Source organism: Urocampus carinirostris, chromosome 3 (genome assembly GCF_059441175.1).
Source record: "Urocampus carinirostris isolate Australia breed hairy pipefish chromosome 3, RoL_Ucar_1.0, whole genome shotgun sequence".
NCBI lineage: Eukaryota > Metazoa > Chordata > Actinopteri > Syngnathiformes > Syngnathidae > Urocampus > Urocampus carinirostris.
In genome coordinates, this window is record NC_142351.1 from 64290588 (window position 1) to 64306969 (window position 16382).

Sequence of the window (16382 nt, forward strand, 5' to 3'; positions counted from 1 at the left end):
TTGTTTTTGTGTTTTATTTGTTAACATGCTAAGATTTTTTTAAACATCTTAGGTTAAATGACAGTCTGTTAGTATGTTAGCTTAGGCTAATGTCCGTATGCTAGTGCATTAGGTTGAATGACAATATGTTAGCATGTTAGGTAGGATGACAGTGTGTTTGCATGTTATGTTGAATGATGACATATTAGCATGTTAACATCTTAGTATGTTAGCATGGTGTGGTGTCGTGTAATACACTCCCCTTCCTGCGGTGTCGCTGTATACTAATGTGCAGCCTTGTACTTGTGCTTTCTAACTACAGAGGAAAAAGTTAAGTAAACACTCTATGAATGTACCGTCCGTGCCTGTCTCTGAATCCTACTACAACCCTACTACATACACAATATATTGGCGACGAGGATGAGCTTGCCTTGCAGAACAGTGTCATTGTGCGTGGCACTCATCGTGTTGTGATACCACAACAGCTACAGGAAAAAATGATCCAACTTGCTCATGCTACACACCAAGGGATCGTCCGCACAAAACAAAGACTGAGAGACTTGTACTGGTGGCCTGGAATGGATTCTCACGTTGAGCTCGCCATCAAATCATGCACCATCTGCTTGCAGCATGACAAAACCGCAACCACACGTACTGCCCCGTTACAGCCTGTGCCTACCCCAACTGCTGCCTGGGAAAAGGTTGCTGTGGACATTGTTGGTCCTATTCACTCTGCGCCTGCTGATTGCCGCTTCGCCATCACCCTCATAGACTATTACAGCCGATGGCCTGAGATTGCCTTCTGCTCAAATGTTACTTCTGCCTCTGTTATGACTTTTCTTTCCATTGTGTTTAGCAGAGAAGGTAATCCACAGGAAATTGTTACTGACAATGGCCCTCAGTTCGTGTCGACCGAGTTTGAAGCATTCCTTAATGACAGGAACATCACACACCGTCGCAGCTCTGTGTACTATCCACAGGCCAACGGTGAAATTGAGCGTTTCAACAGAGTCTTCAAGGACTGTCTACAAACAGCCAACATCGAAGGTAAACCACTGAAAGCCTTCTTCACTGAGTTTTTACAGATTTACAGAGCTACACCACATGCCGTGACTTCAGTATCCCCCGCTGAACTGTTGCATGGTAGACCACTGAATACAAAGCTTCACATCACAGGTCTTCACTCCATGCGTCCCACTGCTGACAAAGGCAACATGCTACAAAACATACAAAACAAACAACAGAAGTCAAAATGATACACCGACAAACGTCGCGGTGCAAAAACACCCAGCTTCCAGATTGGCTCTGCGGTTCGCATCCGCAAACCTGGAATCATTGCCAAAGGACACTCAAAGTTCACCAAGCCACTGACAGTGGTAGCCCAAAAGGGTCCAGCCACTTATCTGCTGTCTGATGGAAAGGTGTGGAATGCTTTCCACCTTGCCCATTCTTCCACCTGTGCTGCTGCTTCAGCGCCACAGCCTGCTGATGCTGATGCTTGCCTCCTGCCAAGCAACCAAGGTGCTGAGCCACCTGAACCTGTGCCCTCACCACATCACTCTCCTAGTGCACCGAGAATACGACATGCTCCTGCACGGCTTCAAGATTACGTGACTTTAAAAAAAAAAAAAAAAAAAAAAAAAAGATACAGAAAGATGTGGTGATGTTTCAAAAAAAAAAAATAAAATAAAAAAAAAAAATAGTAGAGTTTAAAGGCAAATGATCATGAAAAGGCAAGTCTGAAGAGGTGGGTTTTGAGTCTGGTTTGAAGGCGGAAAGGGTGGGGGGAAGAGAGGCTGAGACAAGCAGCTGGTATGGTGAGATGGCGGGAGGAGTATGATCAGAGCGTGCGTGATGGCATGGCAATGTGAAGGGGGTCGGAGAGGTAGAGTGGGGCAGGGTTATCACGATGTGACATATTGCGAGACACTGCAGTTTTACCCTTTCTTTTTTGAGTGACGGAGTGTTTGGCCAACAAGAATGGTCACAGAATGGCCATCAAAACAAACACAAATACTCGTAGCTTTAGTGGCTCGTTACATTGAAAATAAATTCATCAATTAAATTGATGACATTGGGGAATGTCAGAGGAGCGCAAAGAAATACCGATCACCAGTGAGAGTTCCGTGGATTGTTATCGCGTCCGAAAATGGCAGCGTCGGAAGGGAAAGCTAACAGCAAGGCTTACAACTATCAAGTGATAACTGCAGAATGTAGCTAGTCACCAACGTTAGATCCTTTACCCATAAAATGGATGACTTGGAGCTACTTCTGATGAAAAAACGCTACATTTGTGACTCTTGTATTTAATTATCACAGAGACCTTCCGTAAGTCACAGTTAGCTAGAGTGTAGCGAGCCAGCCACTCTCGAAATCGCTTTTTTGCACTGAGAGGAGGCCCTTAAATTGTGTTGTACTTTTGTATAATGACCATTTATCAAACTGCAATTCTGTTTTTTATTAGTAGAGCCATAGTTGGTATTTTGTTACAGTTGTATACTCAGTTGGTAATCACGTCAATTCGAGGTAAGTTTGTATGTCATTATAGTTAAGCTCTTGCCCAAAGCACAGAAAATGCACTTTTTTTGCATCGAAATTGCAATACAGGTTTGAGAAATCGCAATTAGGCTTTCCAAAATCGTGCAGCCCTATTGGTGAGGAGGCAGATGAAAGGACTACATGGGTAGGTAAAAGGGGAAGTAATGGGTAGGTAAAAGGCGAAGTAATGGGATTGTGTCACTTGCAGAAGAAGAGTTTTGTGAATTATCAGTACACTCGCTTTTTTATCAACTGAAAACAGTCCTCGTGGTCCAAAAAATAGATATTTATCCATCTGTAGAAGGGTGTGATTGACTCTGCATGCCAGCATGAATGAGTTCAAGTCAACTTTTTCATCCCATCATTCAGAAGAGTCGTGAGCCTTTTGTTTGCTTCACTCCAGGGTTATAGTATCTGCTGGAGAAAAAAAAAGAACTCATGATAATGAATGTACAGCAGACCCCGGATACTGTGACCCAAGCCTTACAAAGTATTCACTTTATGGTGTAGGGTAAATGTTTTTTCTGCCCCTCTGCAGTATTTACCCCACTACAATCCCTAGCAAAAAGTATGGAATCACCAGTCTTGGCAAAGCCCTCACTCAGGCATTTTATTCTGTAAAAAAGAAACTCAGATTACAAACGTGCACAATCGTAAGGTAATTCAAAGTCCAACATATTGGCATTTGGAAACATAAAAGGTTAGTAGATGATACTTGTATAGAGCGAGTGCAGGAAAAATATGGAATCAGTGCATTTTGAACCTTGGAAAATAAGGTCACACAGAGTCAATTTCTTTTCCTTAATTGGGCACCTAGCTTTGATTAAGTCTGCTCGTTAGTCCGCAGTTAAAAACAGTGCAGTTATCACACCGTGGAGGGCTCATGGACTAAGTTGATTGGCAAGTACCATGGCTCCAACAAGAGAGAGAGGTATCTTGAGACAGAAGGCAGGATTGTCAAACTGCTGGAAGAAGGTACCTCTACTCGTATGGTTGCCAAAGATGTGGGCTGTTCACAGTAGGCTGTAGGGAAGATTTGAACCAAGTACAAACAGCATGGGAGGAAGTTGGAGTAAATGTATGTGCAAAATCGCCAAAAGGAAATGGGATTTTAATATAGGAAAGCTATAAGGAAACCATTGTTGACGCTTAAACACAAAACAGAGATTTACAAAAAAGACTGCCTAAATCAATATTCCCACAGTCCCTAATGATATTGGGCTGCATGTCAAGCAAAGGCACTGGGGAGATGGCTGTGGTTAAATCTGCAATAAATTCACAAGTTTACACTGACATTTTGGACAGCTTTCTTGTTCCTTTAATTGAAAATCTGTTTGGGGATGATGATGTCATTTTCCAAGATGACAATGCATCACCACAGACCAAAAACTGAAATCATTCCTTGGAGGAAGACACACCCATTCAATGTCATGGCCTGCAAATGGCCCAGATCTAAACCCAATTGAAACCCTGTGATGGAAATTTAAAAAAAAAATGCCCAAAGTAAGGCTCCCACCTGCAACGATGATCTCGCAATTGCAATCAAAGAGAGTTGTAACCAGATTTATGAAGAATACTGTTTGTCACTCACCAGGTCCATGCCTCAGAGACTGCAAGCTGTCATAAAAGCCAAAGGTGGTGCCACTAACTACTAGGGATATGTTGTAATTGTTTTTCTTCGTTTTTGATGATTCCATGTTTTTTCCTCAGAATGGAGTGAATCCATAGTTTTTCCCTGTGCTTGGTCTATAAGTCACAATAACTGACCACCACCAAGTTTTTTTATACTTAGCTTTTAGTGTTTCTGAATGCCAAGAAGTTGCACTTTTAAAAAAAACATTATTATTTTCTAATACTTTTTTAGAATAAAATGTCGCAGGGAGTACTTGTCCAAGACTGATGATTCTGAACTTTTTGCTAGGGGTTGTATATGACATCAAAAACAATTATTTTGCTTGCCCAAAAAATACAAAACTTTGCTGTGTTTGTGTGTATGTAGAGTTTCTAAGATGCATGTCTGCTAGTGTTTAACGTCATATAAAATGCTTGTCTGCTATTGTGTGCATCACAGCTTCATGAAAATGCCGATATGCTATTGGTTGAACTACCTCCCACAATTCCTTTGGCTTCATTTATCTCAGTATCTAATGTGCTTTGGTTGGAGGATCTTATTGTGTTGAGTAGTTGAGTATATTTGAGAACAAGTAGAAAGTTTTTATTAGAGCTTTTTTGTTTTGGCCCAACCTCACCCAGACACTAGCTCCAGTGGCCCCTAAATACAGTGAGTTTGAGACTTCTGCCCTAGATTTATATCTCCTGCTATATGGCAATTTACAACCCCCACCTCAAAACTGACCATATCCAGGGGCCGACTATAAATGGACAGATATTGACCACAAATAGCAGTTGGTGATTGCGATCATTCGATTCCGTGAGAAACGTAAAAAAATAAACCAAATACCGAGTGAGAAGGAAAAAAAAATGCGCGCACAAGGGGGCAGACTCTTGCGCATATATCATTTTCCTATTAGGAATATTTATGATATTCTAAGATTCAACCAAAGATTTATGTGTGTATATATATATATATATATATATATATATATATATACATATATATATAGATAGGCATTTTTTATATATAGGGCGGTTGGAAATTTTTGCATGATGAGATATCAAGGTAATTTTTATTAACTTAGCATTTTTCAATGGTATGGGAAACACTGAGACGTGACATGGGCTAAATGAGCTACAGGACACTGTTACCACAGCTACTAAGTTAATTTGGGAACGGGGTTACCGGCCACACTTGAGGAAGCGTCGCTGCAAATTCCTGACCAGTGAACTCATAGTTCAGACTTCAAACACGTAATTGACGTGTGACATTTCTCTGGAAGTCATAACCTTGTTACGTCTGGCCTGAAGAATTTAGTATTTTCACTGCCTGGTCTATATATTGTAATATCTTCTCTCAAAATATATCACAATTATAGACCGTCTAGCTTTCAAATACGTATTCCAAGTGTCAAAATAATGTCTCATGGAAACAAATGTGTGTCTAAAAATACTTGGCTGACGACGTAGGGAGAGGTTGGCCCCAGTTATTTGGCAGGCTCAAATTGCAACTTAATAATGGGCTTTGACTAAGAATTTTGCTTTCAAGTACTGCCGGGTAAGGCCGCGTCAGAGCCGAAGCTCCCGACAGGGAGAGGCCTCCTTTTCATAACGTCCTTGACAACAACGTGGATGTTTTCATTCCACTCTACTGAGAAACAATTAGCAAACGATATAACTGAATGGAAAAGTTTCGTTACGTAAGCGGCCTAATATCTTAGAAGGAATCACTTTCATTTAGTGTAAGCATCCTCCACTCAGTTTTATAATCAAATAAATTGTCTTTTCTCAGTGACAATGCAGTGTACATCATTTAAAACGAGATTCAAAATGACACTTCATCAGGGTTTGTAGGGCTGCTTGAAATCTGGAATAATGCTTGAATTTTAACGTGTTCTTAAAATCAGGAAACTGCTTGAATTTTGGGTGACGTGTTTGAAACTTTCTACCATGTTTTTTGGCAGTCTGACCCGACAGACCACGCATTAAACGAAAAAAATAAAATAAAAAAAATAATGAAGTCGGCTTGAAAATGACGCCGACACAGAGGCTGTGATTGCAGTGCCTTGTATGGCGTTTTTGCATGTGATGCGTCATCACCTTTTACAGAAGCATTAGGAGAGGTGCATCAGAACAAGTATATCACACCAATGTGCCGGGAGGCTGCATCTCTAATGAAGGATGGCTCGAAAAATAATAGTATAAACCATGGTTAAAGCGTGCAAAGAATCCACGCACAGCAATGCTGCAAAGTGTGCACAAAAGAGACTCTTCACAATGAGAGAGTCAGCGCTTTCCATTAACATGAAAGGTAACTCACAAAGATAACTAGATTAACAATGATTTTTTTGCTAAAGGTTTTTTTTCATGCTACACCTAAACATGGCACTATGAAATGTGTATTAGTCCAAGGATTCTGAATCAATTATGGACACATTAAGGGCCATGTAAAAAAAAGGTAAGTTGTGAATATGTAGTTTTTTTTCAATCTGTTCTAAAGGCTTTGGGGCATCTCTTCCGTTACTGTCAAGCCCTTGGGAAATCTATCAATATGATAAATCGCCACTAGATTGCAGGAGTGGATTTGATCGGATCTTTGTCAACAATTAGTGCCTAATTTGGTTCCTGTATCAACCGTATGACACCAAATAGCACTGGGTAGCCGATAACACACGAAGATATAAGTACAGACGAGTAATGCTTACAAGCTTGATTCTTTCTAAAAAAAAATGGCAAAGTGCCTTGATAATCATCGGGACAGTGAAGGGTTGACGTTTAGTGCATGTCCACGATCGCCATGACGACCCGCATTATGTGATCACGTTACCTAAAACATCGGAGGCTGAAAAGTTCTTGCAAAGTTCGTGCATCGTTCAGTGTTCTTGCAATAAAATGTTATTTTGTACTAAGTACATAAGGCTCAGAGATAAAATAGAACTTGTGTAATTATTTAATATACTGATGCACGTATCGCTGATTGTCGCACATGCAAAGCCAGTACTACAATGATCTAAAAAGGTTTCGGTCCAGTATATATGGGACATAATTTTAACTACAGTTCACAGTCAGGGTGTCACACCAGCAGACCCATTTTGACTGTAAAACGCTAAACAATCCTTTATACGGAAGCTCATGAAACAATCCATGTTCATTGTTGAGCCACTTTATAATGAACAGCCACATAACAACTTTAACCTAAGACGGACTTGGCGGCTTGGTTGAATTTTGCCTTAAAATACTGGACTGTCTCAGAAAATTAGAATATTGTGATAAAGTTCTTTATTTTCTGTAATGCAATTAAAAAAAACAAAAATGTCATACATTCTGGATTCATTACACATCAACTGAACTATTTCAAGCCTTTTATTATTTTAATATTGCTGAATTTGGCTTACAGCTTAAGAAAACTCAAAAATCCTATCTCAAAATATTAGAATATCATGAAAAAGTATACAAAAAGGCTATTCAACTAATCACCTGAATCATCTAACTCGAAACACCTTGCGAGGTTTCCTGAGCCTTAAAAACACTCAGCTTGGTTCAGTAAACTAAATCACAAGTATGGGGAAGACTGCTGATCTGACTGCTGTCCAGAGGACCACCATTGATACCCTCCATCAGGAGGGTAAGACACAAAAAGAAATTTCTCAAAGAGCAGGCTGTTCACAGAGTGCAGTTTCAAAGCATATCCACAAAAAGTCTGTTGGAAGGGAAAAATGTGGCCGGAAACGCTGCACAACCAAGAGAGATGACCGCAGCCTTAACAAAATTGTGAAGAAGAGCCGCTTCCAGAATTTGGGGGAGCTTCAAAGACAGTGGGCTGAAGCTGGAGTCAGCTGCTGGTGTTGGTCCACTGTGTTTCATCAAGTCCAGAGTAAATGCAACTGTGTACCAAGAGATTTTAAAGCACTACATGCTTCCATCTGCTGAAAAGCTCTATGGAGATGAGGATTTCATTTTCCAGCATGATCTGGCACCTGCCCACAGTGCCAAAACCACCAGTAACTGGTGCACTGACCATGGCATCACTGTCCTTGATTGGCCTGCTAATTCCCCTGACCTGAACCCCATCGAGAATTTGTGGGGTATAGTTAAGAAGAAGATGAAAGACACCAGACCTACAAATACAAATGAGCTGAAGGCCGCTATCGAAGCATCCTGGGCATCAATAACACCTCAGCAATGCCACAGGCTGATTGCCTCCATGCCACGCCGGATTGATGCAGTAATCCGTGCAAAAGGATTCCCAACCAAGTACTGAGTGCATCAATGGACATTTTCAAATGTTTGATTTAGTTTTGCTGTTATAAAATTATTTTTTTACTTGGTCTGAGGAAGTATTCTAATATTTTGAGATAGGATTTTTGAGTTTTTTTCAGCTGTAAGCCAAAATCAGCAATATTCAAATAATAAAAGGCTTGAAATAGTTCAGTTGATGTGTAATGAATCCAGAATGTATAACATTTTTGTTTTTTTAATTGCATTACAGAAAATAAAGAACTTTATCACAATATTCTAATTTTCTGAGACAGTCCAGTATATATATATATATATATATATATGGTTGAATGTTAGAATATCATAAATATTCCCAATAGGAAAATGATATGTGCGCAAGAGTCTGCCCCCTTGTGTAGAGTTAAACATGTATTTAATATTATTTTCCTTTCCACTTTATTTTATTCACCTACTTTGTTTTTTTTTTCTTTGTGTTTCTGGAGAATTGTCCGTTCCCTTGGACATTGTTAACTTTGTTTCTTGATGAAACTGTCAAACAACTATAAAGTTGAAACTTCCATGCCAATTTTTTTTTTGTAATGATGCAATGTTCAATATTTAGGATTTTCAAAAAATTGTAAAATATTTTTTTTTTATAAAAAACGCCTTAGAGCTTTCTGCTGCACCAAAGCGGTACGCCCAGCCTCACATATTTGCATTGATTTAGCCTATTTGGTGGCTCATAAATCACGTGATAGAATGAATGGAGTATCTTATTACAATTTTAATCATCGATTTTCTCGATTGTTGTAATTTATGTGTTTGAATATACCAGCACATAAACATCTTTTTACAAAAAAATATGTTAACAGAGAGTAGTTTCCTACTCTCCTCTCTGCTCTAAATCTTAGTTTATATTTTTTGTTATCTTGTTTCAAGTACCTCTGTGCATTTATATATTTATTTAAGAAGTATTTGTTTCACTTTAAATCAAAATTGTTAAGATTTGTCAATTTCATAGCGCTCTTACTCGTGGTATTGCGGTAAGACGTTTTTCTATTGAGTGACGTCATTACGTATGCACCATATTTCATTGAGCTGATTGTTGATTGCCATGTTGGATTGGATGAAGCCATGTTCTTGTTTGCATGCTGTTAAGAATAAATATTCTTAAAGGCTGAACCACAATGTCCTGCTTATTTTCTCACGCATGAGGAAACTGCACACTGTCATATCCTTAACAAAAATCACCTTCATTATCATTGTACTTCTACAACGAGATGACGGTTGCAGAAGAAGTACCGTACTTTCCACACTATAAGGCGCACATAAAATATTATTTTTTTTAAAAAAGCTGACTATGCGTCTTATAATCCAGTGCGCCTTATTTATGGATCAATATTGAATTGCAAGGTCTCGCAACTAAGAGAAGCAGCCACCGACTCCATTTTACGCGTAGAAGAAGAAGTGCGCTGTGCATACTGGGAAATATTAAACAACGATTCTCTTTTATTTGTGTGTTTGTATAAAGACCCTGAAATGGCTCCTATTAAGAGACACGCTTACAACGCAGAGTTTAAACTCAAGGCGATCAGTCACGCAGTAGAACATGGAAATAGAGTAGCAGCAAGAGAGTTTAACATTAATGAATCGATGTTGCGGAAGTGGAAGAAGCATGAGGATGAGCTGTTTACGTTTTACATTTTACAGTTATTATGTCATTGCTTTATTGTTATTGTTTTGCACTTGTTATTGTTTTTGCACATTACGAGTGTCACTATATTGCGATTGCACGAACGTTTAATGTACCATAACAGTATCAGACGTTTTTTTGCGTCTTGACTAAATGGAGGAAAAGTAAAATGTTGTGGCTTGCTGTTGTTCAAAGATGTTAAAGATGTGTCACGAAAATGCTTTACCTCAGAGAAAATAATAAAACAGCTATTTATTCATTTTGGGAGTAAATGGAGTTGTGGAAAGCTTGTTTTTTATCTATTAATAAAGTTTGACTGACCTATCTGACTGTTTTGTTGACAATCCCTTTAGCGCGGCACCATCAGCTCAGTAGCCTAGATGGTAAGGCGCCCGCTTTGAGACTGGGAGGTCGGTGGTTCGCGCCCCGGCCGAGTCATTCCTAAGACTTAAAAAGTGGTCGGCGGCGCCCTCTGTTGGCTGCGGCTGCATCGGCTCGCTACAACGGGTCAGGTGCAATCGACATTTCGTTCTGTGTACATTGTTACACAGAATGACAATACAAGGAAATTATTATTATTATTATTATTATTATCTATTGGTTGCATAACGTAACTAAATCCTCTACTGTAGCCAAGTCAAGCCACATTTATTTATATGGCCCTTAATCATGAAAATGTCTCGAAGGACTGCACAGGATTCCAATTACAAAATCGCACAATTACCTGATCTTAAACCAGCATGCACTTATATGGTAAATAACACAATACAGCTTTATTTATATCTGTACACTGAAGGACACTGAGGGAAACTGTGGGAGTCAGATCCATCGACATTTCGTTCTGTATACACGTGTACTAGAATGACAATAAAGTAGATCTGAATCTGAATCTGAATCTGAATCTGAAATAATGCGGTGCGCCTTATGTATGGAAAAAGTTTTAAAATATATCATTCATTGAAGGTGTGCCTTATAACACGGTGCGCCTTATAGTGCGGAAAATACGGTACTTTATTTGCAGAAGAAGTAGATAGTAGAAAAGTTATTTAACTTTATTTTAATTTGTACTGTAAAAAGTTTCGCATTGGACTGTTCACTCATTTATTCTTGACTTCATTTCCGTAACTGTGTGCAATGGAAGGGTTTTCAGTTGTCATGTTTACTGTTTACAGTTTTAAGTGCAATATCCTGGTTCAAATGCAATATCCCAGTTGTGTATAGTTAGTTACTTTAGGTGGTATTATACAAAATCACGCATGGACTTGCTCCCTCATATCTTTCAGATTTAATTTCCCCCTATGTTCCGGTCCAGAGCCTTCGCTCTGAAAACGCTAGTCTATTCGTGATCCCAAGAGCCAAGAAGAGATGCGCAGGTTCGAGTGTTCTCCATCTGGGCCCCGGTGCTGTGGAATGCTCTTCTCCCGAAGATTCGATCTGCATTCTCAGTGGAAATGTTTAAATCTAAGCTTAAAAACACACTTCTACTCTATAGCATACAAATAATCTATATTTTATGTTGATAATATGTGTACTATTTGCAGGGTTGGGTAGGGTTACTTTAACTGGATTACTTTCAATTACTTTTGGATTACTCCAAGACCAAATATGCTAATAAAAGACAAAAGAAACTAAATATGAATAAAATTATGACTCACAACACATGGTAAGCTTTCTCTCCTGGCTTTGATCTCCGGCAAAACTAACATAAAATGCGACAGAAACGAAATGAAAATAAATCCAAACAGCTTGCCAACATCATTTTTGCCGTTCCATGTATTCCGTTACTCCCCAAGCCTGCACAAAATTTAGTAATTGTATTTATATTTAGTTTCTTTTGTCTTTTATTAGCATATTTGGTATTGGAGTAATCCAAAAGTAATTGAAAGTAATCCAGTTAAAGTAACCCTACCCAACCCTGATTATTTGCCCTCATGTAGGTTTTAGATGAGGGGATGGTTTCATAATAGTCTGTAATAATAGTTTGCAATGATCTTTAATTTGTGCACCCCTTTGAGATTCTTTGTGATTAAGGGCTATAAAAATAAAACATGACTTGACTTGCTTTTGGCTTCATTCTAAAACAGCTATGCAGCAGAAATATTTTATTTGCATAAAAAGTATTGTATTGCAAAAAGTTATTTACTTCGTTTCTTTTGTACTGTTATAAGATTCACATCCCTCTTCTAGTATTTTAAGAGTATTAAGTTTAATTTCCAAGTGGCTGAGCAGTCCGAAATCTTAATGTTAGAGTACCTTGTCCCGGAGCGGTCACATGCCGCCATCCTCTTCCGAGCCGCTAAGGTGAGCAGCGGAGATAAGTCTCTTCCTCCCGGCCTCCACAGCTTGCATGTTCTTGTAACGGACGAGCGCCAAAGCGATCTCTGCGTTCCACGCCGTTCCGTCCTGCGGACAACGAAAGTCGATCTCCTTTCCCGTGGCCATCACCACCGTGAAATACACCAGCCCCCGCTTGTATTCCACACAGTCCACCGTCAGCATGCGTTCGAAGGGAAGCTCCTTGGCGGCGGTGACCGAGCTCCACACAGCGCAGGGGGCGCGGGTGGAGGCGGAGGGACCCTCGAAGCTCCGCAGCCGGAGCCCCTCATCGGTCAGCACGCAGCGCTTCTTTTTCCATAGCTGCAGGAGCCCGCCGCTGCGCTTCTCCAGCAGCCCGTCTCGCGCCACTTTGGCCGGGGGAGACATTGCGGGAGGACGGTCAAATCCACATCCCCGGGTGGTGTGTTTACATCGCAGACTGTGGATATGTTAGAACATGCCCGACGTGGAGATGAGGGATAGCCCCGCCCACCTCGTGCACCTGTTTGTAGAGTTGGCAATTCCAGCTCTTTTGGATGACTGGCTCTTTCGGCTCTGGTTCATTGAAAAGAGCCGACTCTTTAGGCTCCCAAACTGTTCGTCAGATACAGTCGCTGACCTACTTACGAACGAGATGGGTTCCGGATGATCGTTCGTAAGTTGCTTCAGTGCTATATTTTGTATGTTTAAGGTTTATATAAGAATGTTTAAGGCTTGTACAAGAAACCTGTATATTTTTATACTAAAAATAACAATTTCTTTGACTAATATGCTTTATAAAGATAAATAAAGTTAAGTAAATGGTATATGGTCTTATATGTCGAAGTGTCCTTGGGAAAAACACTAAATCCCCTAATGCCCCCAATAAGCAGGTCGGCGCCTTGCATGGCTGCTATTGGTGTGTGTGTGTGTGTGTGTGTGTGAATGGGTAAGTGTGAAGCACATTGCAAAGCGCTTTGGGAGGTCTTCATTGACTCAAGTCATGTTTATTTATATAGCTGCTATATAAATGGCGGCACATATGGACCACTTTATGCTTGAACATGGGGTTCGTTATGGAAAATCCGTGATCGGTCTGTCTACTCGGTCTGTCATTGTCCACGTAAGAGTGTTGAAGTCCCCAATACTATTATACTATAACCCTTAATCACAAAGAGTCTCAAAGGGCTGCACAGACCACAGATTATTGCTAACCACAGACTATTATCACACCATCCCCTGATCTAAAACCTACATAAGCTCAAGGAAAAACTCAAAAACCTTAACATAAGGAAAATGAAGAAACCTTGAGAAGGGGCCACACATGAGGTAATCCCCCTTCCAGGATGAACAGGCTGCAATGGATTTTTCATTAACAAATAATACACAGATATTGTCAACATAAAATATAGGTTACTCATATGCTATAGAATAGAAGTGTGTTTAAGCTTAGATCTAAACATTTCCACTGAGGTTGCAGATCGAATCTCAGGGGGAAGAGCATTCCACAGCACTGGGGCCTGAATCGAGCACGCTCTCGAGCCTGCGGATCTCTTCCTGGCTCTTGGGATCACTAGTAGACCAGCGTTTTCAGAGCGAAGTCTCTGGACCCGAACATAGGGGGAAATTAAATCTGAAAGATATGAGGGAGCAAGTCCATGCATGATTTCGTATACTACCACCAGAACCTTAAAATCACATCTTAAGCTAACAGGGAGCCAATGCAGGTTAGCTAAAATCGGGGTAATGTGATCAAATTTTCTTGTTTTAGTTAAAAGCCTCGCTGCAGCATTTTTTACCAGATGAAGGCTCTTGATTTTGGACTTTGGGAGACCGGAGAGTAGTGCATTACAGTAATCGAGACGGGAGGTAACAAACGCATGAATTATAATCTCTGCATCCGACTGACACAGCATAGGGCGAATTTTAGCAATGTTGCGGAGGTGGGGAAAAAACGGTTCTGGTAATATTCTTAATGTGTGTTTGAAAGGACAAATCGAGGTCAAATGTGACACCTACATTTTTGACTGAGTCACTCTGGGTGATATTACATTTGTCAATGTTCAGAACAGTTTTTTAGAACAAGTCACGGCATTTAGATGGACCAATAACTAACATTTCAACCGCAAGCAGTTGAGTGACATCCATTCTTTTATCTCAGTGAGGCAGGCCTGCAAATTCGAGGACCCTGCAGAGTGAGTAGAACTGGTCCAACTGTTCTACGGCCCAAAACGACAGGCCCGTCTCTCCAGTACCCCAAATAGGTCCTACCAGGGAGGCTCAGGTGTGTGATTCCTCTGTAATTGGAACACACTCTCCGGTCCCTCTTCTTGAAAAAGGGGACCACCACCTCTGTCTGCCAGTCCAGGGGTACTGTCTCCAAAGTAAATGTGAATGAAAGATAGCTTGCGCTAGAGCGCAAGAGCACACAATTTGGACCTGCAGAGTGAGTAGAACTGGTCAACTGTTCTACGGCCCAAAACGACAGGCCCGTCTCTCCAGTACCCCAAATAGGTCCTACCAGGGAGGCTCAGGTGTGTGATTCCTCTGTAATTGGAACACACTCTCCGGTCCCTCTTCTTGAAAAAGGGGACCACCACCTCTGTCTGCCAGTCCAGAGGTACTGTCTCCAATGTCCACGCGATGATGCAGAGGCGTGTCAGCCATGGCACACCCACGACATCCATAGCCTTAATAAACTCCAGGCATCTCATCCAGGGGGACCACCACCCCAGTCTGCTAGTCCAGAGGTACTGTTTCCGATGTCCACGCGATGTTGCAGAGGCGTGTCAGCCATGACACACCCACACTATCCATAGCCTTAATAAGCTCCAGTCATAGCTCATCCAACCTTAGGGCCTTGCCAATAAGGACCCTTTTAACCACCTCAGTGACGTCAAACCCAAAGATAATTTAGCCCACCTCAAAGTCGTGATAGTGGGATTGAGAAAGTCTTCGAAGTGCCCACCACTGTACAACGTTCGGGGTCGCAGCGCTCCATATCTCTACTATACAGTTTACAGTCTTGATGGCACACCGATTTACCCCTCTAAGACGCAGGATGATGGACCAGAATTTCTCCGAACACAATCGTAAGGGGCATTCCATGGCCTCACCAAACTCCATCCATGCCCAAGATTCTGCCTGCCAGCTGCTTCCAAAATCCTTCTTCAGCTTGACTGTATCCCTTACCGCCTGTGACCAACAACAGTTCTGAGAGTCCCCGCCACGACAGGCACAGACTATCTTACAGCCATAGCTCCGATCAGCTGCTTCAATAATGGAGGTACAGAACATGGTCCACTCGGACTCAATGTCCCCATCTTTCTGACAGGAGATTCGGCTAAAAGTTCCCAACAGACCCTTACAACGTGCTTGAGTCTGCCCGCCTTCTTACCCCACCATCGGAGCCAACCCACCTGGTGGTGATCAGATGACAGGTCCTGCCCTCTCTCTACCCGAGTGTCCAAAACATGCGGCCGTAGGTCCAAATAAAATGATTACAAAGTAGATTGTTGAACTGTGGCCTAAGGTGTCCTGGTGCCAGGTGCACATATGGACAACTTTATGCTTGAACATGGTGTTCGTTATGGAAAATCCGTGATCGGTCTGTCATTGTCCACGTAAGAGTGTTGAAGTCCCCAAGCAGTTTGTGGGAGTCCCCAGAGGGTGCACTCTCAAGCACAAAATCCAACAATGCGCAATGAGTTCAAAGAGCATTTATATTATTTTTTTCACATTGCGCCTTTTTACTTTTATAATACTTTTAGCACCGATGTTCTGCGACTCGCAACACATTAGGGGGCAGAAAGGGGGAGGGGTGTAGTGATTTCATGCTCGTCCCCATGTTATTTTTTGTTCGTGTTGCCTGAAAATGGTAAGGGTAAAAAACGCCAGCGCAAACACCCAAATAGATTTGTATGAAACAAGCTGACAGAGGCTGTGTGTATGACTTTAAACCAGATGATGGCAGATGGTAGCAATATGTAAAGTTTCGGATAACCTGGTAATAATAAAGTAAAAACATGATGTTATTTTAGAAAAG

At 41.1% G+C, this 16382-nt stretch overlaps 1 protein-coding gene across 3 annotated transcripts; it reads right to left on the reverse strand.

The window, feature by feature from the left end:
* Window positions 1–2422: 2422 nt before the first annotated feature.
* Window positions 2423–12849, reverse strand: phlda3 (pleckstrin homology-like domain, family A, member 3). 3 transcript variants are annotated; one of them, XM_088332977.1, is made up of 2 exons: window positions 12296–12846; window positions 2423–2931 (listed from the first exon to the last, which is right to left on the reverse strand). In XM_088332977.1, exon 1 carries the CDS (start codon window positions 12743–12745, stop codon window positions 12311–12313), a length of 435 nt encoding a protein of 144 aa, XP_088189103.1. In that variant the 5' UTR covers window positions 12746–12846; the 3' UTR covers window positions 2423–2931; window positions 12296–12310. The 3 variants fall into 3 exon arrangements, with proteins under 3 accessions (XP_088189103.1, XP_088189102.1, XP_088189104.1); XM_088332976.1 differs by having other exon boundaries at window positions 2423–2934; window positions 12296–12844; XM_088332978.1 differs by lacking the exon at window positions 2423–2931 and adding an exon at window positions 3005–3132 and having other exon boundaries at window positions 12296–12849.
* Window positions 12850–16382: the final 3533 nt, after the last annotated feature.

What these genes read in the sequence shown, in the direction of transcription:
- phlda3 (XM_088332977.1), bottom strand. Translation starts at nt 12,745, where the DNA reads ATGTCTCCCCCGGCCAAAGTGGCGCGAGACGGGCTGCTGGAGAAGCGC.